Source organism: Pelophylax lessonae, assembly GCF_965119305.1.
Source record: "Pelophylax lessonae genome assembly, chromosome: 2".
NCBI lineage: Eukaryota > Metazoa > Chordata > Amphibia > Anura > Ranidae > Pelophylax > Pelophylax lessonae.
This window is the reverse complement of record NC_138769.1, coordinates 646,527,913-646,550,747: the sequence shown is the minus strand read 5'-3', so window position 1 is coordinate 646,550,747 and position 22,835 is coordinate 646,527,913. Positions and strand designations below refer to the sequence as shown.

Here is a 22,835-nt window from a genome sequence, read left to right as displayed (position 1 = left end):
TCACTGTAGTCAGATAGGTAAAAGCCAACACTTGTTTGGTTGGGCTGAGTTAAAATACTTGATACATTGCAATTGCTTTAAACCCTTCTACTTTGTTTCAACAACTGCATTGTTCACCGACTGATTGTAGTTGTGTCTGCAGCTGCTCATTAAAACATCCGCTATAGCCAGGGAGAATAACAATTCACACACAAAAAAATTCTTACTTTTCAATGACATCTGCAATAAATTGACTAGCGACTTGAGCCTCTTCTCCTGGGGGACCAGGTCGAAACCGCGGGGAACACAGTGGTGTAAGTTCAACATTAGGAACTGAAAATACAGAATTTTATTAGGAAAACAAATAGCAATTCCATGAAGAGACAGCATCTGAATATATTTATACGATTAACATAGCGGGGTTTTTTTCTTTGGATTTCAGAAAAAAAAGACACACACAAACCTACATAACAGATAGTTTATTAATATTTAGAGACCCCCTGAATATCATTTTTTGGTGCCAAAATTGAACATTCAAGATGCACTTTGCCGAAACTGAAAATGGCAGTTTAAAATATATATATTTTTATTCAGAAATGTATTATTTTTCGGGCTTAATAAATATCATGAATTTAAAATGAGTTTATTCTTGGCCATTATTGGCACCTTTAGCACAAAAAAGCTCAAAACAAATGCATTCCTTTAAATTCTATGTATGTCTTCACATTGGTCTGTTGTGCTTCCGTTGTGGTGTTAAAAAATCTCAATTGCTGCATTTTTGGTTTAAAAAAAAAAAAAAAAACCTCCTGTTGAAATTAATTTAAAATGCATCAAGAACGCACCGAGCTATGTTTTTGATGCGGTGTGAGTCACCGCCCATGAAACCATGACCTATGAAAAAAAATACACACCATAAGCACAGTAAGACTATGGTAAAGTGTTTTCGGCACTATTATCGGCACTTTTTTCTCTAGTGGCATTATGCCGAAAACACCATTTTCGGGAAGACATGTTTTGGCCCCTGAAATTTCAGTGCATCTTTATTAATATTTATTTATTGTAGGTTTCTATCTATTAAAGCTGATTTCCAGCTTTTGGTGAATTTTAAATAGTTTGTTTGGGCCCAGCAATTTACATGACTAACAGATGCAGCAGCTGTGTTCACTGTATAGACTGTATGAAGCTTCAGACTTCCTGTCCTCCCTCCCAGAAAATAATCAAGTTTGACTGATCACTGCTTTATTCAAAGAATGAATACAAAGCTTCCTCGGATTGACTGGGCTGGAGATTGTGAGGTCATCTGCCCGCCTGTTTCAGATAATTATAGCATACAAAAGTTTCCCCTGAATTGCTGAGCATTGTTCGGCCAACTCGATTCTTTGCAGCACTCAGGACAGCCAACCTCCAGAGAGGTAGAGAGAAAGAAGAACAACCCACTTGTCATATGATTATTCAAAATGATTAGGCCAGAAGACAGAGGAACAAAAGGTATGGATAAGTAAAAAAAACTGTTAAGAGGAAGTTGTAAATCTCATTGTAAGTGTTTGTATTTTTTATTTTATTTTCCACCTCCAGTATAGGGAAAGTACTAGTCCCCTCCGGTGAGGACAGCTGAGCTAACACATATTTCGATCACTTACCGATATAACCCTTGTTAGGAGCATCTATTGGAGGGGTTGCAAACTCCTATGGGAGAAACAAGGGAAAGGTACAAGATCAGGGAGTAGAATACATACATACAGTAACTCACGAAAGTGAGTACACCCCGCACATTTTTGTAAATATTTTATTATATCTTTTCATGTAACAACACTGAAAGAATTATACTTTGCTACAATGTAAAGTAGTGAGTGTACAGCCTGTATAACTGTAAATTTGCTGTTCCCTCAAAATAACACAGCCATTACTGTCTAAACCACGGGCAACAAAAGTGAGTACACCCCTAAGTGAAAATGTCCAAATTGGGCCCAATTAGCCATTTTCCCTCCCCGGTGTCATGTGACTCAGTGTTACAAGGTCTCAGGTGTGAATGGGGAGCAGTCACGACATCACTTCTGGGTACTCGGCGCCAAACTTGGCATTTTGAATGCTTTTCAGTGCCAAGGAGGGGTTTGGGGTCTTTCAGACCCTCAGATCCCTCCACAAGAGTACCTGTGAAGTAAAAAAAAAAAAAAAAAAAAAAATCGGAGACTGGGCCGCAGGGCAGTATTCCAACATGATAATGACCCCAAACACACCTCCAAGATGACCACTGCCTTGCTAAAGGAGCTGAGGGTAAAGGTGATGGACTGTCCAAGCATTTCTCCAGACCTAAACCCTATTGAGTATCTGTGGGGCATCCTCAAACGGAAGGTGGAGGAGCGCAAGGTCTCTAACATCCACCAGCTCTGTGATGTCGTCATGGAGGAGTGGAAGAGGACCCGAGTGGCAACCTGTGAAGCTCTGATGAACTCCATTCCCAAGCGGGTTAAGGCAGTGCTGGAAAATAATGGCGGCCACACAAAATATTGACACTTTGGGCCCAATTTGGACATTTTCACCTAGGGGTGTACTCACTTTTGTTGCCAGTGGTTTAGACATTAATGGCTGTGTGATGAGTTATTTTGAGGGGACAGCAACTTTATACAATTATACAAGCTGTACATTCACTACTTTACATTGTAGCAAAGTGTCATTTCTTCAGTGTTGTCACATGAAAAGATATAATAAAATTTATAAAGGATCTTGCCAATTTCCACTTTAAAGAAAATGTTGCTGTGTCTCTGGGGGACAAAACCAGTAGTCTGTAATTTCCATACAGCAACTTTCACAGCTACCATTTATAAATGGGAGGTGGTCACAACTCACCGCTTTAATGCCACATATTACAGTGCAGTTCCCAATCTTCACTAACGCTGAGCCATCAGCTGTGGTAATTGAGCCTGTAATCACACAAAAATGTCAGCGCCATTTACATAGTAACTAAAGTGCATTAAATACAGAACAGAAAAACTGCTCAGACCACAAATGTTTCAGATTCCCATGAATATTAAGAAAATAATTAAAAAGGATTGGTCTGGTCCACCCAGCTACAGACCGCACATTCAGTTCTGACAAAAACCTGTGAACTTTCTACCAGGAATCAGTCAGGAAGGGAAAGTTCATGAAGATGAATTTTAATTACTTAAAGGAGAGCTCTGTGCTAATGTGAATAAAGTACTTTGTGACACGCAATAAAGATGGCTGCCCTCTCCATAAATATAATACTTAACCTGCTTTATGAGAAAACTGCAGCTGTGCTACTTATCACTTTCAGCATTCCACACTCTTACCACTTGAGCACCAGCCTGTTAATACTACTTCATTACCAAGCCATTTTTCACTTCTGTGATAGTTTGACCGACAATCCTCCGGTCATGCAACATGTACCCAAATACATTTTAAATCATTTTTTGAGACAAACTTTTTCTTTTGGTTAATAACCACTGGGTTTTTATTTTTTACCATAAAAAAAAAAGAAATAAAAACATATTTTCCTCAAAACAGATCAAATATAGATGCCCAGACAGTGCAAGCACCCTTAAAATGCCCCCGAATACAATTTAGACACCCCAAGGCGATTATTTCGAAAAAACTGTGCCAAAAAAAATATAAAAACATGCTGCTATTAAAGTGGTTAAAATATAGAGCTAGCTAATGGCACACTAGATACAGCATATCATTAATGTACAGGTCATACAAAGAGGGAGGAATAGGTGAAGGGGTTAATGTACAGGTCAAAAAGAGGAGGATGGAAAGGAAAAGGTTAAATTGTACCTAAAGGCAAACATTTTCTTTTAGTTTTGAATGGCGTGTAGAAGGATTAGAACACCTGTCAGGTTTTTATTGCTGTCCCATTGAGGAGATTCACCTTCTCTATCTGTCCTGCTTACCATTATAATTGAAAGTGAAAGCAAAAGAAAATCCCAAATTTTAGTTGTCACCAGAACAGTAAGGCTCCATGTACACGGGACGTTGTTAAAAGTCCCTTTGAATGCTGGAATTTTTAGGACGTTTGCGTTTAGAAGCGTTCCTAGAGGTCAAAAAAATGATTCCCCTTTAAAATGGAAAAACGCGAACGCTAAACGCGGGTCATCGCGTTCAGACGCGTTTGAAATGCCGGGAACACACGTTCGAGCGCAAATAATTGCGTTCTAAAAAAAGTCCCTGAACGCAACTGCCTGCAAATGACTGTAAACGACCTGGTGTACATGGACAGATAAGATAACATGGAGCTGCATTCAGGGGCTTCTGAAAAAAACGCCCAACTGCTCCTAAACGGCCATTTCCAGCGTCCCGTGTACATGGACCCTTATGGAGAGGAAATCTTCCAAGTGGGTGCAAGTTCTGGGTTCTGGTGAAAACCTGTGATTCCAACACTTTGGAGGCATTTCCTCTCACTTCCAGTTCTGCTATGGAACGGGAAATAAATATACAATTTCCACAAGTTGACACAGATGGCAAAAAATAAAACAGGGGTTATAACCCTCCTTTAACCCCTTTACTGCCACCGATGTATATGGGGGGGGGGGGGGGGACGGACGTATGCACACACAAAATAAGCAGCTGTAGTGTGTGTAAATCTGATACCTCCCCCCCCTTACTGCTGGTCCCATGCATGCACCCACATCATCATTTCTGGGCTCCACTGCACCCACTAGTGGATCCAGGCCCAGCATGGCGGGTGCCACTGTGAAGAGGGGATGGAGATCAGGGAACATCTATTTGGTGATCTCTCCTCCTTGTTAATTAAAGAATTTAGAATTCAGCCCCTATCCTGTGTTGGGGTAAATAAATAAATTTTGTAGTGTCCCCATCAATTTAAGTATTGTGCTTAAATCAAGTGTGTAGTGTTTTGTGAGGCGCTACTACCTATAGTAAGTGATAGATTAAATTGAAACTAAACACAAAGTGTCTGTGTGCTTGATTAAGAAAAAAGTGCAAACGTGCTTCCATTCCAAAAAGTGACCCACGATTGGGTCAGCCAGTTCTGGATTGCTAAAACAAGCTCATATACTGCTACAAGGTGAATCATCGCTATACCAGAGAAGGTACACTACAGCTGTTTAGGTCCTGGGGACCTGATTTGTTCTAGTAATGGCGATTTTCCACTGCATGGAACCGAACGGTTCGGCTCACTTTTGTGCTTTTCCACTGCTTGTACCGCATGGTATGGTGTAGGAACGGTTCCGTACGGCGGTGCTTTTCCACTGCATGGAACCGAACGGTACGGCTCTCAAAAACAGTACCACCTCGATTGTGGTTCCAAGAGGTACCATATCCCACAATCCTTTGCATGCAGTCACTACTAGCCACTGATTGGTCAGAGAATCGTTGTTATCCCACCCACTTAACTTTAGTACTACTTTAGTGGAAAAGCAATCCGTACCGTACCAAACTGTTCCAACACCGTACCATGCGGTACCAGCAGTGGAAAAGCAAACCGGGCCAAGCAGGGCCGAGTAGAGCCAAGCCGGTACTTGCAGTGGAAAAGTGCCATAAGTGGCCATTGCTTACCAAGGTGGTGGAGCACGAAGCACTTCTATATCAACACTTTATTGGTTCTAAGCACGGAGCACTTTTTGGGAACACGCAGGAGAACCCCCCCCCCCCCCTTCTTTATCATGAGAGGCTTATAAATTATATACTTTTATGTGAAGTTTTATGAAATGGTTTCAAGTATACATTATAAGCATTTATCGATTATCCTGTTATGCACAGATATATGTATATTTTGCACATGATATTTGGAATGCACTTTTGAAGCACGTTTGCACTTTTTTCTTAATCAAGCACACAGACACTTTGTATATAGTTTCAATTTAATCTATCCTTCTTGCTAATGACCTGAAGCGACATGTAAAACATTACTTCAGAGTCCTGGTGTCACTGTCCCCAGTATGACTGGGGAAGAATCTAACAGAATGCGATCTGCACTCTATTTGATTTATTGGGAGGACAGGTCAGACATCAGGGGTCCCGGATATCTCATTTAAGAAAACCATTAAAGTCATTAAAAAATGCCTATGGAAAATACAGTGTACTGAAGTCTGTCGCTGTTTAAGGGCACATACTAGTTTATCTTTTTATCGGCGCAACTTCATCTTTTATATTTAACCAAAAAATTGTGTTCACTAAATTCAACTTTATTGTACTTCTTACTGGACGTTTGTATTTTCCAAACTGTTGCACTAATACCACGTGGAATAAAACCATGGAACTACCACTGGTTTATTCTCTAGGGCACAGGTGTCAAACACAAGGCCGCGGGCCGAATGTGGCCCTCCAAGCCATTTCATGTGGCCCTCGCACCTCTCCTGCAGCTGCAGGACCCCCCTTGTCTCTGCCCCCACCTTGTCTCTGTAGTTGGCAGCAGAGAAGACAGAACTCCTTTGCCAAATCCTGCACTCCTCTGTGCAGCTGCAGAAAGGCTTGTCTTTGCTCACCATCCCCCCCCCCCCTTCTCAGCAGTCCACAGCAGAGAGGAGGGCAGAACTCCTCTTACGGATCCTACACCTCTCTGTGTAGCTGCAACACCACGTTGCCTCTCCTTCCCCTGGACCCAGCAGTCAGCCGCCCAGAAGCTATTCCCCTGCTAATCGTCGAGTGAAACGTTCCTTGCCCCACAGACACAAGCAAAGCTTCCTGGTGGGATAGCTCAAGTGGGTTCGGGTTAGGATCTGAACAAGCCTGAGCTCATCCCCGATACTCAAAATACCTTGGAGCAGAGCTAACGCTGTCTGAAGAGGCTCTGAAAAAGCTTCTTCTAAATGTGGTTATAGACTTCATTGTTTAAACAGAATAGAAGCCCTGCCTGGTAGCTAGGTGTAGCATTCTATGCTGCTATACAGACAGCTTAGGGTGCTTTGTAGTAGAGCTGAACTTTCACTTTGAGGGCCAATTCATACTGCAACACAGAGCGGCAGGAGCGATTCACCGCTCTGCGTTGCTGGCTACGCTAAGGGGCAGTGTGGTGCATGCTTTTTGCATCACACTGCTAATTTTTGTTGTTGTTTGTATAAGATTTTTTGATGTGTACAAAATGTACACTTCATTCACTGAAACATCTGATAGAGCGCTGCGTGCCTGAAATTGCAGTGCGATTTGGGCCGGTGCACTGAGATAGAATGCAGCGTGTCTGCATTTTAGCACAGCGCTAGGCTGCATTGCAGTGTGAATGGAATACATAGGAAACAATTGTTTCCTGCGTGTCCCTGTGGTCACAAACCATTTACCATGCGGTATAACGTCAGTCAACGCACACAGTCTGAATTGGCCCTAAAGGCAAAGTTTTCCATAAGCATTCAATGAATTCAGCTAAACTGTTAACAACATGAACAAAATCAAGTAGAATGACCAAAATTATAACCAATGCTGTGCAGGAACCGACCACAGACTGCGCTGCCTATGTCACACTACAATGGTACTTACCAACATTTATTGTAGTGGTCCTGAATTCACTCAGGTCTCTTCCATCCGGCCGACATTTCTCCTTCTAAGGAAAACAAAAAACACAAGAAAGTAAAAAAGTGCTGCCATTGATAACCACCTTGGTAAAAAAACAAAAAAATCCAGGACGCCACGCAATACTTGTCTAGGTACTCGGACATTTGCTAGAACTGAGTACTAATTATTACAAATTACAGGAAGACTGCTGCACCGAAGACAATGAAACATAACAGAACTGCCAGTGCCACCAGTGATTTTTGTTTTGGCTATGTTCACATTGACGCAGTGCCATTTGGATGAGTTTACTAGAGCGATTCCAAGAATTACAGTCAGTGCGACCTGATGCAATTTCAACTTCGATTCTAATGCATTTTGCATGCGATTTGGATGCAGTCACAAGAATAAAAATTCAAGATGAGAACAAGAATTTCTTTCAAAGAAAAAAAAAAAGTTGTCAAAGGATAAGTTAACCTTTACAAAAAAAAAAAAATTCCAAATTTTTTTGCAGGTAATAAAATATGTATTATGTTTTCTGTGTAAGGGACCTGCATTGTTAATTTTGTCAAAGTTTGTCAGCGGAATTTTTAGTGACGAAAATGAGACGAAAAGTATGGCACATTTTCGTCCACTGACAAAAACTATGACGAAAATCAAATCCGTTTTCGTTAACGAACTAAAACGGGACGAAAATGTGAGGCAGGGACGTTTACTAGTTTCCAGTGTTCACGGAGCTCCGCCTGTTTCCGCTCCCAGCAAGCAAGGGAGTTGAAGCGATTGTGTGCACCATTCATGACTGCCAGAGACCAGAGCATTGTGCATTATAGGCCATCCCTCAGACCTGAGACCACCATCCAGCACTGTGCAGCATTACAGGTCTCCTCAGACCAGTGACCACCGGCATGGTGGCATCCAGAGCATTGTGCATTACAGGCCATCCATCAGACCACCACTGTGCAGCATTACAGGTCTCCGCAGACCACCGTCCAGAGCACTGTGCAGCATTACAGGCCTCCTCAGACCGGTGACCACCGGAATGGTGGCATCAAGAGCATTGTGCATTACAGGACATCCCTCAGACCGCCATCCAGCACTATGCAGCATTACAGGCCATCCCTCAGACCACCACCCAGCATGTGCATTTCAGGCCATCCCTCAGACCACCACCCAGCACTGTGCATTACAGGCCATCCCTCAGACCACCACCCAGCACTGTGTATTACAGGCCATCCCTCAGACCACCACCCAGCACTGTGCATTACAGGCCATCCCTCAGACCACCACCCAGCAGTGTGCAGCATTACGGGGCTCCTTAGACCACTGTCCAGAGGACTGTGCAGCATTACAGGCCTCCTCAGAACAGTGACCAAAGGAATGGTGGCATTAAGAGCATTGTGCATTACAGGCCATCCCTCAGACCACAATCCAGCACTATGCAGCATTACAGGCCTCCTCAGACCACTGTCCAGAGGACTGTGCAGCATTACAGGCCTCCTCAGACCACTGTCCAGGGGACTGTGCAGCATTACAGGCCTCCTCAGACCACCGTCCAGAGGACTGTGCAGCATTACAGGCCTCCTCAGACCACCCAGAGTGGCTAAATCTGTATCAGAGTTTGTTCAAACTTTAATACCATAAATATTAACAGGATATTCGATTTCTTTACTCCTGGAGTATATAATGAGTTTAGAAATTCTATAGAAATACTTAAATAATGCATTACAATTTACCTAAACACATTTGATTTTAGTTGACTAAAATTATTTTATTCAACTGAAATGCACTGAAGATTTTAGTCGACTAAAATGGGACTAAAACTAAAATGGCATTTTAGTCAAAGACTATAACTAAATCAAAATTCCATGCCAAATTTAACAATGAGGACCTGTAAAGCTTTGGACCTATGATCAGCAGATCATAATGCCACGATCCTGCAGACAGTTTGTGTGTCTGTCTGGCAGTACCTCAGATACCGGCAGGCACTTACACTGCAACAGGAAGGCTTAATGAACTACCACAGCGCTCAACAGTACCATGGTAATTTATTAAGAACTACAAGCCGACAGCCGCAGAGGTGTTCACAGAACACTGTTTTTTGCACAGATTGAGACAGCTAGCGGGGGGGGGGGGGGGGGGGGGTAAGAGAGAGAGAAGATCCCCCGCTAACTGTCAGAATAGGGGATCGGGGACAGGTGCATCTGTAAGATGTTACACCCTGAATATGGGTTGTAAGTTTGTTGTAAAATTATTTAATCCCTTTTCCATCACGGAACGTTTAAAACAGTGAAATGGCAGCCTGTTCACGCAGTGCCATTTATAAACAGCCGTTGTGTGGTCATTTCGCCTGCTAATCGCCGAGTACCGAACTGTACACGGAAATACTTTTCCAAGCTAATCCGAGGGCCTGGGTACCATGTGATCACAGTAACTGGTCATCAAAGGGATCACATGCTATTGTTTACGTGGTTGACCCCTCCCCTTCCTCTTACAACAGAGAAAGGAGGAGATCAATTGTAGTCATTTGTGAATGGGGGGGGAAGAGTGAAAGGATCAGCTACAGATCCCTCAGTCAGTTTCATTGACGCTCAGATATTTGTTTGACATCTCCTAGTACATCGTTTTCTTGATATGTGGGCACAAACTACTGGATCGGATACTGTTCAGCACTGCCCAGTTTCTGAGTGCGCATTCCCCAAATGTCCTGTCAAAGAGGGCGTGCACTGACGATCGGGGGTTTAAGAAACTGTGCAGGTGACACAGCTGTCCATCAAGGAGCATGGAGGGGGAAGGGGCAGGGAAATGCCTGCTGTGGGGTTGTGCTTTTGCATGGATGCCCACAGCGTACATCTAATAGCATAACACCTGTAGTCTCAGCTGGGGGAGCGCATGCAAGGCTTACTCCATAGGTCACTGTGAGGGAAAGGAGCCACCCTAAAACTGGAAAGTACAGCCAGCAATGTGGGGAGAGTACTGAACTGGAGGAAAGCTAAGACTTAATACAGGAAACGGGGCATAACAAGTCACTTTATCAACACCTGAACCTTGCACCCCACAAAAAAGAAAAAAAGGATCTTTAAATCTGATTACTTCCACACACCCCCGATACATTTGCCACCCCTACCATGTTTCCCAGTCTCTGTGCCCCTACTGGCAGACCCAGGAACCCCATGGTGAGTGTTGCCGGGTAGAGGGAGGAAGACCAGCAAATGTCTGTTCATCTGCTTTGCACTCCATTAGGTTCAAAAAGACCCCTGATGTCTCATCAAAGAGAACCTGTCACAGCAAAATAGTATCACATTGGGGACCTTTGGTTTCTGCTTGTGTTGCCTGTGGGTGGGTGAGGCCTAGCTCCTGCTACCATCCTGGAGGATAATTCGGAGGGGGAAGAAAGCTTAAAAAAGCAAACCAATGCAGCCACCGAACTATTGGTAAACTGCAACAAACTAGTATTTTGTTTTTGATTTAATACGGAACCACACATTGGCTGAACAAATGAAATTCAATCATCTCCCTAACAGCAGATAGAAGTGGATAGCGGATCTTCACTGCCAGCTATTGTACTCAGACGGCTACCTGAATACACATGTTACTCAACAGGGATTCTTATCCGATGACTTTTGTTGAGCCAATAGGTGCTTACAGTGTCACCCACACCTTGAATTTTACTGTTTCAGGGGGACTCGGACAAAACCCAAGCTGCCTATGGCCAGCCTTTGAATACATAAAAAAACACGGAGCCATTTACTTTGTTAACCGTTCCGGATCACGAACATACAAATTGTATATTATTTAAGATGAAATATTCTTTATCACAAAAATATTACGATTTTATCACTCACTAGAAACTTTCTGTAATATTCCAGCGGCTCCACTGACCTGAAAGAGAAAAAACAACTATTTATGGAGGAAGGAGTTGTAATCCACACACAACAAACCTCCACCTGTATGGAGTGTTAGGACAACCTGAACGGCCAGGGGGTGGTAAAAAAAAAAAAAAATCAGGCAGTTAAGCTGCGGTTTTACTGTGCACCAACCTCCTGCTGGAGGCACTACCTAAGAATATGACCCCTTTGTATTCCAGTGCAGAAAGCAGGAATTGTACTTTCTGAAATATGTTCACATGAAGATAAATCAGTAGAATATGTGAAAAATGGGTTGGTGCGCTATACAAAATGTGTAGGACAACAAATATGTTGATGTACACTACATAAAAGGTGTGTGAAATGTGACAAAATCAAAATAAACAATTCCAAACAGCTGAAGAGACTAAAATGTCCAAAACTGTGATTCACAACAAAATCAAAGTCCATCAGGTGATAACAAATGAATTGAAGTATCTTGACATATGGGTGCTTGAAATATTCAAAGGAAGGTGATGTTAAAGTGATAAAGGATCCCACCACCAGCTGACAATCCTGCTTACCAGATAGATAAATTTCTCAGGCATTAACTCTATGCAATGGCATGCACAGTTCACCCTGGTGTGACACACAGTGGAGCCTCTTACCAGATGTCTCTAATAACTTGCGTATCTGAGATAATTCCCCTGATTAAATTGGATAATGATGTTGGTATCCTCCTGAGTGTTCCCCAGACTATCAGTTTATTCACTCTTCCAATGATATGGCTCAGCTTGTAGCTCTAGTGCATACCATGTAATGAAACAAATGAACCGCCCGTAGTGTATTATCCTTGGTTTATTAGGAAAACATAGGCAAATGTACCTACAGGAAACAGGTCTTGGTATTGGCATGTAAATGTGGAGCCTTTCAGTATCCTGTGTCCGGCTGCAGCACAGACACCTCGGATGACGTGGGTGGCAGGCGCGACACGCCTCCTCTCCAACGCGTTTCCTCTGAAAAGACTTCTACTGGGATAGGAGGCAGCCGGACACAGGATACTGAAAGGCTCCACATTTACATGCCAATACCAAGACCTGTTTCCTGTAAGTACATTTGCCTATGTTTTCCTAATAAACCAAGGATAATACACTACGGGCGGTTCATTTGTTCCATTACATGGTATGCACTGGAGCTACAAGCTGAGCCATATCATTGGAAGAGTGAATAAAGTGATAGTCTGGGGAACACTCAGGAGGATACCAACATCATTATCCAATTTAACCAGGGGAATTATCTCAGATACGCAAGTTATTAGAGACATCTGGTAAGAGGCTCCACTGTGTGTCACACCAGGGTGAACTGTGCATGCCATTGCATAGAGTTAATGCCTGAGAAATGTATCTATCTGGTAAGCAGGATTGTCAGCTGGTGGTGGGATCCTTTATCACTTTAACATCACCTTCCTTTGAATATTTCAAGCACCCATATGTCAAGATACTTCAATTCATTTGTTATCACCTGATGAACTTTGATTTTGTTGTGAATCACAGTTTTGGACATTTTAGTCTCTTCAGCTGTTTGGAATTGTTTATTTTGATTTTGTCACATTTTACACACCTTTTATGTAGTGTACATCAACATATTTGTTGTCCTACACATTTTGTTTAGCGCACCAACCCATTTTTCACATATTATTTTGCTAGGCACAGCTTCTTGGTTGCAGCTTTACACGTCAATAATTATCAGCGCACTTCCACATATTCCCAAATCAGTAGAATAGCATATGTATTAGGGATCGACCGATAATCGGCAACACCGATATGCACTTTCTCCGATATATCGGAATCGGCCCCGGAGGTTACCGATATTGCCAATATTTCGGAAAGTGCTTGTACCGGAGTGATGCCTGCAGCCTGACGGTTGGCTGACTTGTAATGACAACCGATGTGGCTGAGAAGCCGCTCGGCTGTCATTACAAGAAGCGCGAGGGGACGCCCCCCCTCCCGCGGCTTGCCCCCGGGCCTCCACCGCTGCCGAAGAGAAGACCCGATCAAAGCCGCATTCGGCTCTGATCGGGTCTCCATGTAAAAAACCCGGAAGTGATGTCATGACATCACTTCCAGGTACTCGGCGCCAAATTAAAAAAACTGACAGCATTCAAAACAGCCAAACTTGGCGTTTTTAATGCTTTTCAGTGCCGAGGAGGGGTTTGGGGGTCTTTTAGACCCCCAGATCCCTTCACAAGAAGTACCTTAGGAAAAAAACAACATTTTTTTTTTTACATGTCCGAAAATATCAGCCGATACCGATATCCAATGACCAAAATATCGGTATTGGTATTAAACGATATCGGTCGATCACTGATATGTATGGACCAGGTAGGTAAAAGCAATAGGTTCTCTTAATGTAGTTTTAAACCCTTGTTCCACTAATGATTTATCCCTCACGCCCCATTTCAAACACGAGTCCCCTAGTCCTAAACATGGGTCACTTCTTGTTCCAATCATGCGTCACCTCTCGTTCCACTAATGGGTCATGCCATACATCAATCATGGGTTACCCCTCATTCCCACCATAGGTCATCTCTAATACCAACTATGGATTATCCCTTATTCCAAACATGAGTTCCGCCCTTGTTTTAAACATGGGTCATCCCTAATTTTAACCAAGGGTCACTTCCAATTATGGGTCAACCCTCCTTCCAAACACAATTAACCGCTTCTAGACGGCCCGCCACAGATATACTGCGGCAGGCTGGCTCGGCTGCGTGAATTGACATTTAAGTACATCAGTTCGCGTAAGCAGGCATGCCAATCCACAAGGGCCGACGGCCGCGATTGCCGCTAGGCACCCACGATAGTTGCCCGCTGAGAGGGGACAGTTAAAAAAAAAAAAAAAAAAAAAAGATTGCAACGATCGCCATTTTATTCTCTAGAGTCTCTGCTAAAAAAAAAAATATACATTATATATTATATATTTGGGGGTTAAGTAATTTTCTAGCAAAAAATACTGATTTTAACTTGTAAGAAACAAGTGTCAGAAAAAGGCTTGGTCTTTAACCACTTCCTTACCGACGCCGGCAGGAACACTTTGTCGATCCGGGCGAACGTCATATGACGTCCGCCCGGATCCGCTGCTCTCCTGACCCCCCCCGGGGGCGCACAGCACGGCGATCGGGGATGCGGTGTGTCTGTCGGGACACAGCCCATCCCCGATCGGTGTAAAGAGCCATTTAAAAAATGGCTCTTTACCATGTGACCGGCTGTGTCCAATCACAGCCGGCCACATGCACTTGCCTCATGGGCACTCACGTGCGCCCCCAGGGGCACGCAGAGCGGCGATCAGGGATGGAGTGTGTCACTCTGACACAGTGAAATTAAATTGGCTCTTTACCATGTGACCGGCTGTGTCCAATCACAGCCGATCACAGAATGTCAACAGAGACAACGGTAACTAGCTGTTACCGTGTTCTCCTCCTCACACACTGATCCTGTGTGAGGAGGAGATTGCGGTAACAGCTAGTTACCGATCATAGTGCACCCTAAAACACACTAATTGCCCCCTCGAATAAAGAGGAACTGTCACTAGCCCATCAAAGTACCTGTCACTAGCCTATCAAAGTACCCGAGTACCTGTCATCGTCCCATCAAAGTACCTGTCACCAGCCCATCAGAGTACCCGAGTACCTGTCTCCAGCCCATCAAAGTATCCGAGTACCTGTCTCCAGCCCATCAAAGTATCCGAGTACCTGTCTCCAGCCCATCAAAGTATCCGAGTACCTGTCTCCAGCCCATCAAAGTATCCGAGTACCTGTCTCCAGCCCATCAAAGTATCCGAGTACCTGTCTCCAGCCCATCAAAGTATCCGAGTACCCGTCTCCAGCCCATCAGAGTACCCGAGTACCTCTCTGTAGCCCATCAGAGTACCCGAGTACCTCTCTGTAGCCCATCAGAGTACCCGAGTACCTCTCTGTAGCCCATCAGAGTACCCGAGTACCTCTCTGTAGCCCATCAGAGTACCCGAGTACCTCTCTGTAGCCCATCAGAGTACCCGAGTACCTCTCTGTAGCCCATCAGAGTACCCGAGTACCCGTCTCCAGCCCAGAGTACACGAGTACCCGTCTCCAGCCCAGAGTACACGAGTACCCGTCTCCAGCCCAGAGTACACGAGTACCCGTCTCCAGCCCAGAGTACACGAGTACCCGTCTCCAGCCCAGAGTACACGAGTACCCGTCTCCAGCCCAGAGTGCCCGAGTACCCGTCGCCAGCCCAGAGTGCCCGAGTACCCGTCGCCAGCCCAGAGTGCCCGAGTACCCGTCTCCAGCCCAGAGTGCCCGAGTACCCGTCTCCAGCCCAGAGTGCCCGAGTACCCGTCTCCAGCCCAGAGTGCCCGAGTACCCGTCTCCAGCCCAGAGTGCCCGAGTACCCGTCTCCAGCCCAGAGTGCCCGAGTACCCGTCTCCAGCCCAGAGTGCCCGAGTACCCATCTCCAGCCCAGAGTGCCCGAGTACCTGTCTCCAGCCCAGAGTGCCGAGTACCTGTCTCCAGCCCAGAGTGCCCGAGTACCTGTCTCCAGCCCAGAGTGCCCGAGTACCTGTCTCCTGCCCAGAGTGCCCGAGTACCTGTCTCCTGCCCAGAGTGCCCGAGTACCTGTCTCCTGCCCAGAGTACCTGTCTCCTGCCCAGAGTGCCCGAGTACCTGTCTCCTGCCCAGAGTGCCAGAGGACCTGTCTCCTGCCCAGAGTGCCCGAGGACCTGTCTGCAGCCCATCAGATTACCCAAGTACCTGTCTCTAGCCCATCAGAATACCCAAGTACCTCTCTGAAGCTCATCAGAGTACCTTTCTGAAGCCGTTCAGTGTACCCAAGTACCTGTCTGCAGCCCATCAGAGTACCTGAGTACCTATATGCAGCCCATGCTTTCTAGATTATGTGTTGGGGTGTTTGCTTTCCAAAATGGGGTCATTTTGTGGGTAATTACCTTGTCCTGGTGTTCCAGGGCCTTAAAAAGTGTGACAGGTCCTTAGGAAATTATACAGCTGCATGAAAAAGTATGTGAACCCTTTGGAATGATATGGATTTCTGCACAAATCGGTCATAAAATGTGATCTGATCATCATCTAACTCACAACAATAGACAATCACAGTCTGCTTAAACTAATAACACACAAAGAATGAAATGTTGCCATGTTTTTATTGAACACACCATGTAAACATTCACAGTGCAGGTGGAAAAAGTATGTGAACCCTTGGATTTAATGACTGGTTGAACCTCCTTTGGCAGCAATAACTTCAACCAAACGTTTCCTGTAGTTGCAGATAAGACGTGCAGAACGGTCAGGAGTAATTCTTGACCATTCCTCTTTACAGAACTGTTTCAGTTCAGCAATATTCTTGGGATGTCTGGTGTGAATCGCTTTCTTGAGGTCATGCCACAGCATCTCAATCGGGTTGAGGTCAGGACTCTGACTGGGCCACTTCAGAAGGCGTATTTTCTTCTGTTTAAGCCCTTCTGTTGTTGATTTACTTCTATACTTTGGGTCATTGTACTGTTCCAAAACCCATCTTCTGTTGAGCTTCAGCTGGTAGACAGATGGCCTTAAGTTCTCCTGCAAAATGTCTTGATAAACTTGGGAATTCATGTTTACTTAAATAGCAATCTGTCCAGGCCCTGACGCAGCAAAGCAGCCCCAAACCATGATGCCCCCACCACCATACTTCACAGTTGGGAGGAGGTTTTGATGTTAGTGTGCTGTGCCTCTTTTTCGCCACACATAGTGTCGTGTGTTTCTTCCAAACAACTCAACTTTGGTCTCATCTGTCCACAGAATATTTTGCCAGTACTGCTGTGGAACATCCAGGTTCTCTTGTGCAAACTGTAAACGTGCAGGAATGTTTTGTTTGGACAGCAGTGGCTTCCTCTGTGTATCCTCCCAAGAAATCCATTCTTGTTTAGTATTTTACGTATTGTAGATTTGCTAACAGGGATGTTAGCATTTGCCAGTGACTTTTGTAAGTCTTTAGCTGACACTCTAGGATTCTTCACCTCATTGAGCAGTCTGCGCTGTGCTCTTGCAGTCATCTTTACAGGACGGACACTCCTAGGGAAAGTAGCAGCAGTGCTGAACTTTCTCCATTCGTAAACAATTTGTCTTACCGTGGACTGATGAACAGCAAGACTTTTGGAGATACTTTTATAACCCTTTCCAGCTTTATGCAAGTCAATAATTCTTAATCGTAGGTCTTCTGAGAGCTCTTTTGTGCGAGGCATCATTCACATCAGGCAATGCTTCTTGTGAAAAGCAAACCCAGAACTGGTGTGTTTTTTATAGGGCAGGGCATCTGTAACCAACACCTCCAATCTCATCTCATTGATTGGACTCCAGTTGGCTGACATCTCACTCCAATTAGCGCTTGGAGATGTCATTAGTCTAGGGGTTCACATACTTTTTCCACGTGCACTGTGAATGTTTACATGGTGTGTTCAATAAAAACATGGCAACATGTCATTCTTACTTTGTTATTAGTTTAAGCAGACTGTGATTGTCTATTGTTGTGACTTAGATGATGATCAGATCACATTTTATGACCAATTTGTGCAGAAATCCATATCGTTCCAAAGGGTTCACATACTTTTTCTTGCAGCTGTGTGTGTAATTTATGCTCCTAGAACATCTGACTGTGTTCCTTGAATGTTGGGCCTCTGTATGTGGCTAGGCTGTGTAAAAGTCTCACACATGTGGCAATGCCATACTCAGGAGGAGTACCAGAATGTATGTTGGGGTGTAATTGCAAGTATGCATATACTGTGTGAAAAATAACTTGTAATTATGACAATTTTGTGTAAAGAAAAAAAAAAAATTCTTCTTCAAAAAACTCACAATGCCTCTTACTAAATACCCTGGAATGTCTACATTCCAAAAAGGGGTAATTTGGGGGGTATTTGTACTGTCCTGACATTTCAGGGCCTCAAGAATTAGATAGGCCGTCAGAACATCAGGTGTGATCAATTTTCAGTGATTGGCACCATAGCTTGTAGACTCTATAACCTTCACATAGACTAAATAATAACCACTAATTTGGGGTTTTTTTTACCAAAGATATCTAGAAGTATAAATTTTGGCCCAAATTTATGAAAAATAAATTACTTATTTGCAAAATTGTATAATAGAAAACTATAACTAAATGTTTTTTTTTTTATTTTTGCTCTTTTTCCACTTATATCGCAAAAAATAAAAAACCCAGTGGTGATTAAGTACTACCAAAAGAAAGTTCTATTTGTGTGAAAAAAAATGATAAAAGATTTTATTGGGTACAGCGTTGCATGACTGAGTAATTATCATTCAAAATGTGAGAGCACCGAAAGCTGAAAATTGGTCTGGGCAGGAAGGGGTGTTAACTGCTCTGTATGGAAGCGGTTAAGAGGTTAAACTGCCCTCACAGATGGAAGTTCATTCCTTTGATCTAAAAAAAAGGAAATGATACATTGTAAAGCAATGTGTTTATAGTTATTTAGCAGCCTTAATAATGTTGATAAACATTTGCAGGAGGCTATTATTTATTTTTGACAGCTGTGTGTGACTGGCAGAGAACAGCTGTTAGAATCCAGGACATTCCCTATTAAGATCATTGGGGGGGGGGGGGCTGAATAAAGATCGCAATTTATTTAACGATTGATTGTGCAGCTCTTCTTCCAATTATGGATTATCCCTTAATCCAAAAACAAAAGTTCTGCCCTTGTTCCAACCATGGGTCATCCTTAATTCAAACCAGGGTCGCTTATTGTTCTAATCATGGGTTACCCCTCGTTACTAACACAATGAACCCCTCGTTCCAATTCCAGACATGGTCATCCCTAATTCCAACCAAGGGTCACTTCTTGTTCCAATTACGGGTGATCCCTCTTTCCAAACACAAGTCATGTTCAACAACATGAGTTCCGCCTTCGTTCCAAAACGCAGGTCACCCCTCGTTCCAATTATGGATTATCCCTCATTTCAAACATGGGTCACCCCTTGGTCCATTTATGGATTATCCCTCATTTCAAACATGGGTCACCCCTTGTTCCAACCATGAGAACATCCCTAACTTCAACCAAGGGTCACTTATTGTTCCAAGTTTGTGTCACTCCTCATTCCAAACACAATTAACCCCTTGTTCCAACCACAGGTCACCCCCCGTTCCAAACTCAGGTCATCCCTAATTCAAACTATGGATTATCCCTCATTTCAAACATGGGTCATCCCTAATTCCAACCAAGGGTCACTCCTCATTCCAAACACAATTAACCCCTCGTTCCAAACATAGGTCATCCCTAATTCCAATTATCCCTCACTCCACACATGGGCCATCTGTAATTCCAAACACAAGTCACCCCTCATTCCAACCATGGATTATCCCTCATTTCCAACAGTTCCGCCCTTGTTTTAACCACTTGCCGACCGCCGCACGGCTATATCCTGTGGCGGTCAGCCCCTCCTCAGCAAAGTAAGTGACGTACCGGTACGTCACTCGCCCACAAGCCTCTAGGGGGCGAGCGCGTCCTGCCGGAGGCACGCTCCCGCCCCCGCTCGTTCCCTGACATCCCCGCGCAAGTGACCGGCAGCTCCGAAGTCCACCGGCCACTTGCGATCTCCCGCTGAAGAGGGAGAAAGGCAGGCGGCTAATGTAAACAAAGCCGCCTGTCATTCTCCCCTGTGTAACTTCAGAGATCATACGGTCCTGCTATGTAGGATCGTATGTCTCTGTGGTTACATCACAAGCCACGCCCCCCACAGTTAGAATCACGCCCCTAGGGATACATTTAAGCCACTGATCACAAATAAAGTTAACCCCTTCCCTGCCAGTGTCATTTTTACAGTAACAGTGCATATTTTTAGCACTAATTACTGTAGTAATGTCACTGGTACCCCCAAAGGTGTCAAAAATGTCAGTCAGGGGTCTGATCTGTACACCCCAATATCGCAGTCCCGCAAAAAAAAAAAAAAAAAATTGTGATTACTCGTTAAAAAAAAAAAAAAACAATAAAAATGACATAAATCTTTCCCGTAGTTAGTAAACGCAATAACTTTTGCGCAAACCAATCAAAATACGCTTATTGTGATTTTTGTTACAAAAAATATGTAGCAGAAAACAAATTGGCCTAAAATGTTAAAAAATTTTGATTTTTACATTTTTTTTGGGGGGGAATTTCATATAAAAAAATGTGAAAAATATTGTTATTTTTTCAGAATTGTCGCTCTTTTTTTGTCTATAGTGCAAAAAGTAAAAATCGCACAGGTGATCAAATACCACCAAAAGAAAGCTCTGTTTGTGGGGAAAAAAAGGACTTCAATTTAATTTGGGTACAGCATCGCACGATGGCGCAATTGTCCGTTAAAGTCATGCCCCATACACACATGCAGATTATCTGCAGACTTTTGTCTGCAGACTTACCTTTTCTATGTAGTGCAAGGGCCTGCCGGATTGCATACAAATTGAAAGTGTTTAGGTTTGACCTCATATTATATGGTTTTGGTAAGTCTGCAGACAAAAGTCTGCAGATAATCTGCACGTGTGTATGGGGCATCAGGCATCAGGCAGTGGAAAAATCACAAAATAGGCCCTGGTCTTTGAGCAGCCGAATCCTTCGGGGCTTAAGTGGTTAAACATGGATCACCTGTTGTTCCAACTATTGGTCATCCCCAATTCCAACCAAGGGTCACTTCTTGTTCCAGTTATGGGTCACCCCTCATTCCAAACACAATTAACTCCTCGTTCCAAACACAAGTCACCCCTCATTCCAACTATAGCTCATCCCTAATTCCAATTATGGATTATCCCTCATTCTAAACACCGGCCACCCCTCATTTCAAACACAGGTCATCCCTAATTCCAACCATGGGTCACTTCTCGTTTCAAACACAATTAACCTCTCGTTCCACTAATAAGCCACCCCTCATTTCAATCAAGAGTCCCCCCTTGTTTTAAACGTGTTACTTCTTATGCCAACCACAGGTCACCCCTAATGCCAACCACAGGTCGTCCCTAATGCCAACCACAGGTCGTCCCTAATGCCAACCACAGGTCACCCCTAATGCCAACCACAGGTCGTCCCTAATGCCAACCACAGGTCACCCCTAATGCCAACCACAGGTCACCCCTAATGCCAACCACAGGTCGTCCCTAATGCCAACCACGGGGTCACCCCTTGTTCCACTAATGAGCCATTCCTCATTTCAAACACAAGTCCCCCCTACATTTCAACCATGGGTCACCCCTTGTTAAAATTATGGGTCACCCCTTCTTCCACTAATGAGCCTTCCCTTATTTCAACCATAGGTCCCCCCTAATGCCAACTACGGGTGCCCCTCGTTCCAAACACAAGAGCCACCCCCCCCCCCCCCCGGTTGCACTGATAGGTGCTCTCATTCCCAAGAAGATTAGGGTGAGGTGTGGAGCTCAGAGCCCGCACCCGGTGTCAGTGATGGCGATCTTTGCTCCGTGCCATACTCACTTGAATCCTGCCGCCATCCCTCCACCGTGTGCCCGGACAGGCTGGGCTCGGGTAGTATGAGGCGGTATCCTGAGTTCCGCACCGATCGGAGGAAGTCACACGTGCTGCCTCACAGCCCGCTCCACGCCGTACTCCCCCTGCTGGACACACGAGGAACGGCGCGACGCCCACACTACACGGTGCCTGGCTGAGCTGCTGCTTGCTGTGCAGAGTCCAGTGCTTGTATGAATGGGATCAGAGAAAACTGGATTATATCAGTGTAATGGCATTCTGTTCTTTCTACCATATCATTTCCTCAGTCTGCAAAGAAAGCTAAGAATTTTTTTTGTAAACAAAAGCAGGTTTTAATACAGCTATGCAAGTTGCACCAAATCAGGATAATTTTTCCTAAATGTTCAGAGAGATAAATGTTCTGGGCGTCTTCCCAATTCCCATTCAGGATTGGCAATACATACAGTCAGGTCCATAAATATTGGGACATGGACACAATTCTAATCTTTTTGGCTCTATGCACCACCACAATGGATTTGAAATGAAATCAAACAAGATGTGCTTTACCTGCAGACTTTCAGCTTTAATTTGAGGGTATTTACATCCAGATCAGGTGTGTGGTGTAGGAATTACAACAGTTTGTATATGTGACTCCCACTTTTAAGGGACCAAAAGTAATGGGACAGATTAACAATCATAAATCAAACTTTCACTTTTTAATACTTGGTTGCAAATCCTTTGCAGTCAATTACAGCCTGAAGTCTGGAACACATAGACATCACCAGACGCTGGGTTTCATCCCTGGTGATGCTCTGCCAGGCCTCTACTGCAACTGTCTTCAGTTCCTGCTTGTTCTTGGGGCATTTTCCATTCAGTTTTGTCTTCAGCAAGTGAAATGCATGCTCAATCGGATTCAGGTCAGGTGATTGACTTAGGCATTGCATAACATTCCACTTCTTTCCCTTAAAAAACTCTTTGGTTGCTTTTGCAGTATGCTTCGGGTCATTGTCCATCTGCACTGTGAAGTGCCGTCCAATGAGTTCTGAAGCATTTGGCTGAATATAAGCA

At 44.1% G+C, this 22,835-nt stretch overlaps 1 protein-coding gene across 1 annotated transcript in view; it reads right to left on the bottom strand.

Moving 5' to 3' along the window:
• EXOSC8 (exosome component 8) overlaps positions 1-21,888 on the bottom strand; it is a 72,706-nt gene extending 50,818 nt beyond the window's left edge. Inside the window, exons 1-6 of the mRNA XM_082246894.1 lie at positions 21,777-21,888; positions 11,283-11,319; positions 7,429-7,492; positions 2,827-2,900; positions 1,620-1,665; positions 207-312 (exon numbers count right to left, since the gene is read on the bottom strand). Of these exons, the coding sequence (XP_082103020.1) occupies positions 207-312; positions 1,620-1,665; positions 2,827-2,900; positions 7,429-7,492; positions 11,283-11,319; positions 21,777-21,793 (344 nt within the window). The 5' untranslated portion in view covers positions 21,794-21,888. The remainder of the gene's footprint in view (positions 1-206; positions 313-1,619; positions 1,666-2,826; positions 2,901-7,428; positions 7,493-11,282; positions 11,320-21,776) is intronic.
• Between the last annotated feature and the right edge of the window lie 947 nt (positions 21,889-22,835).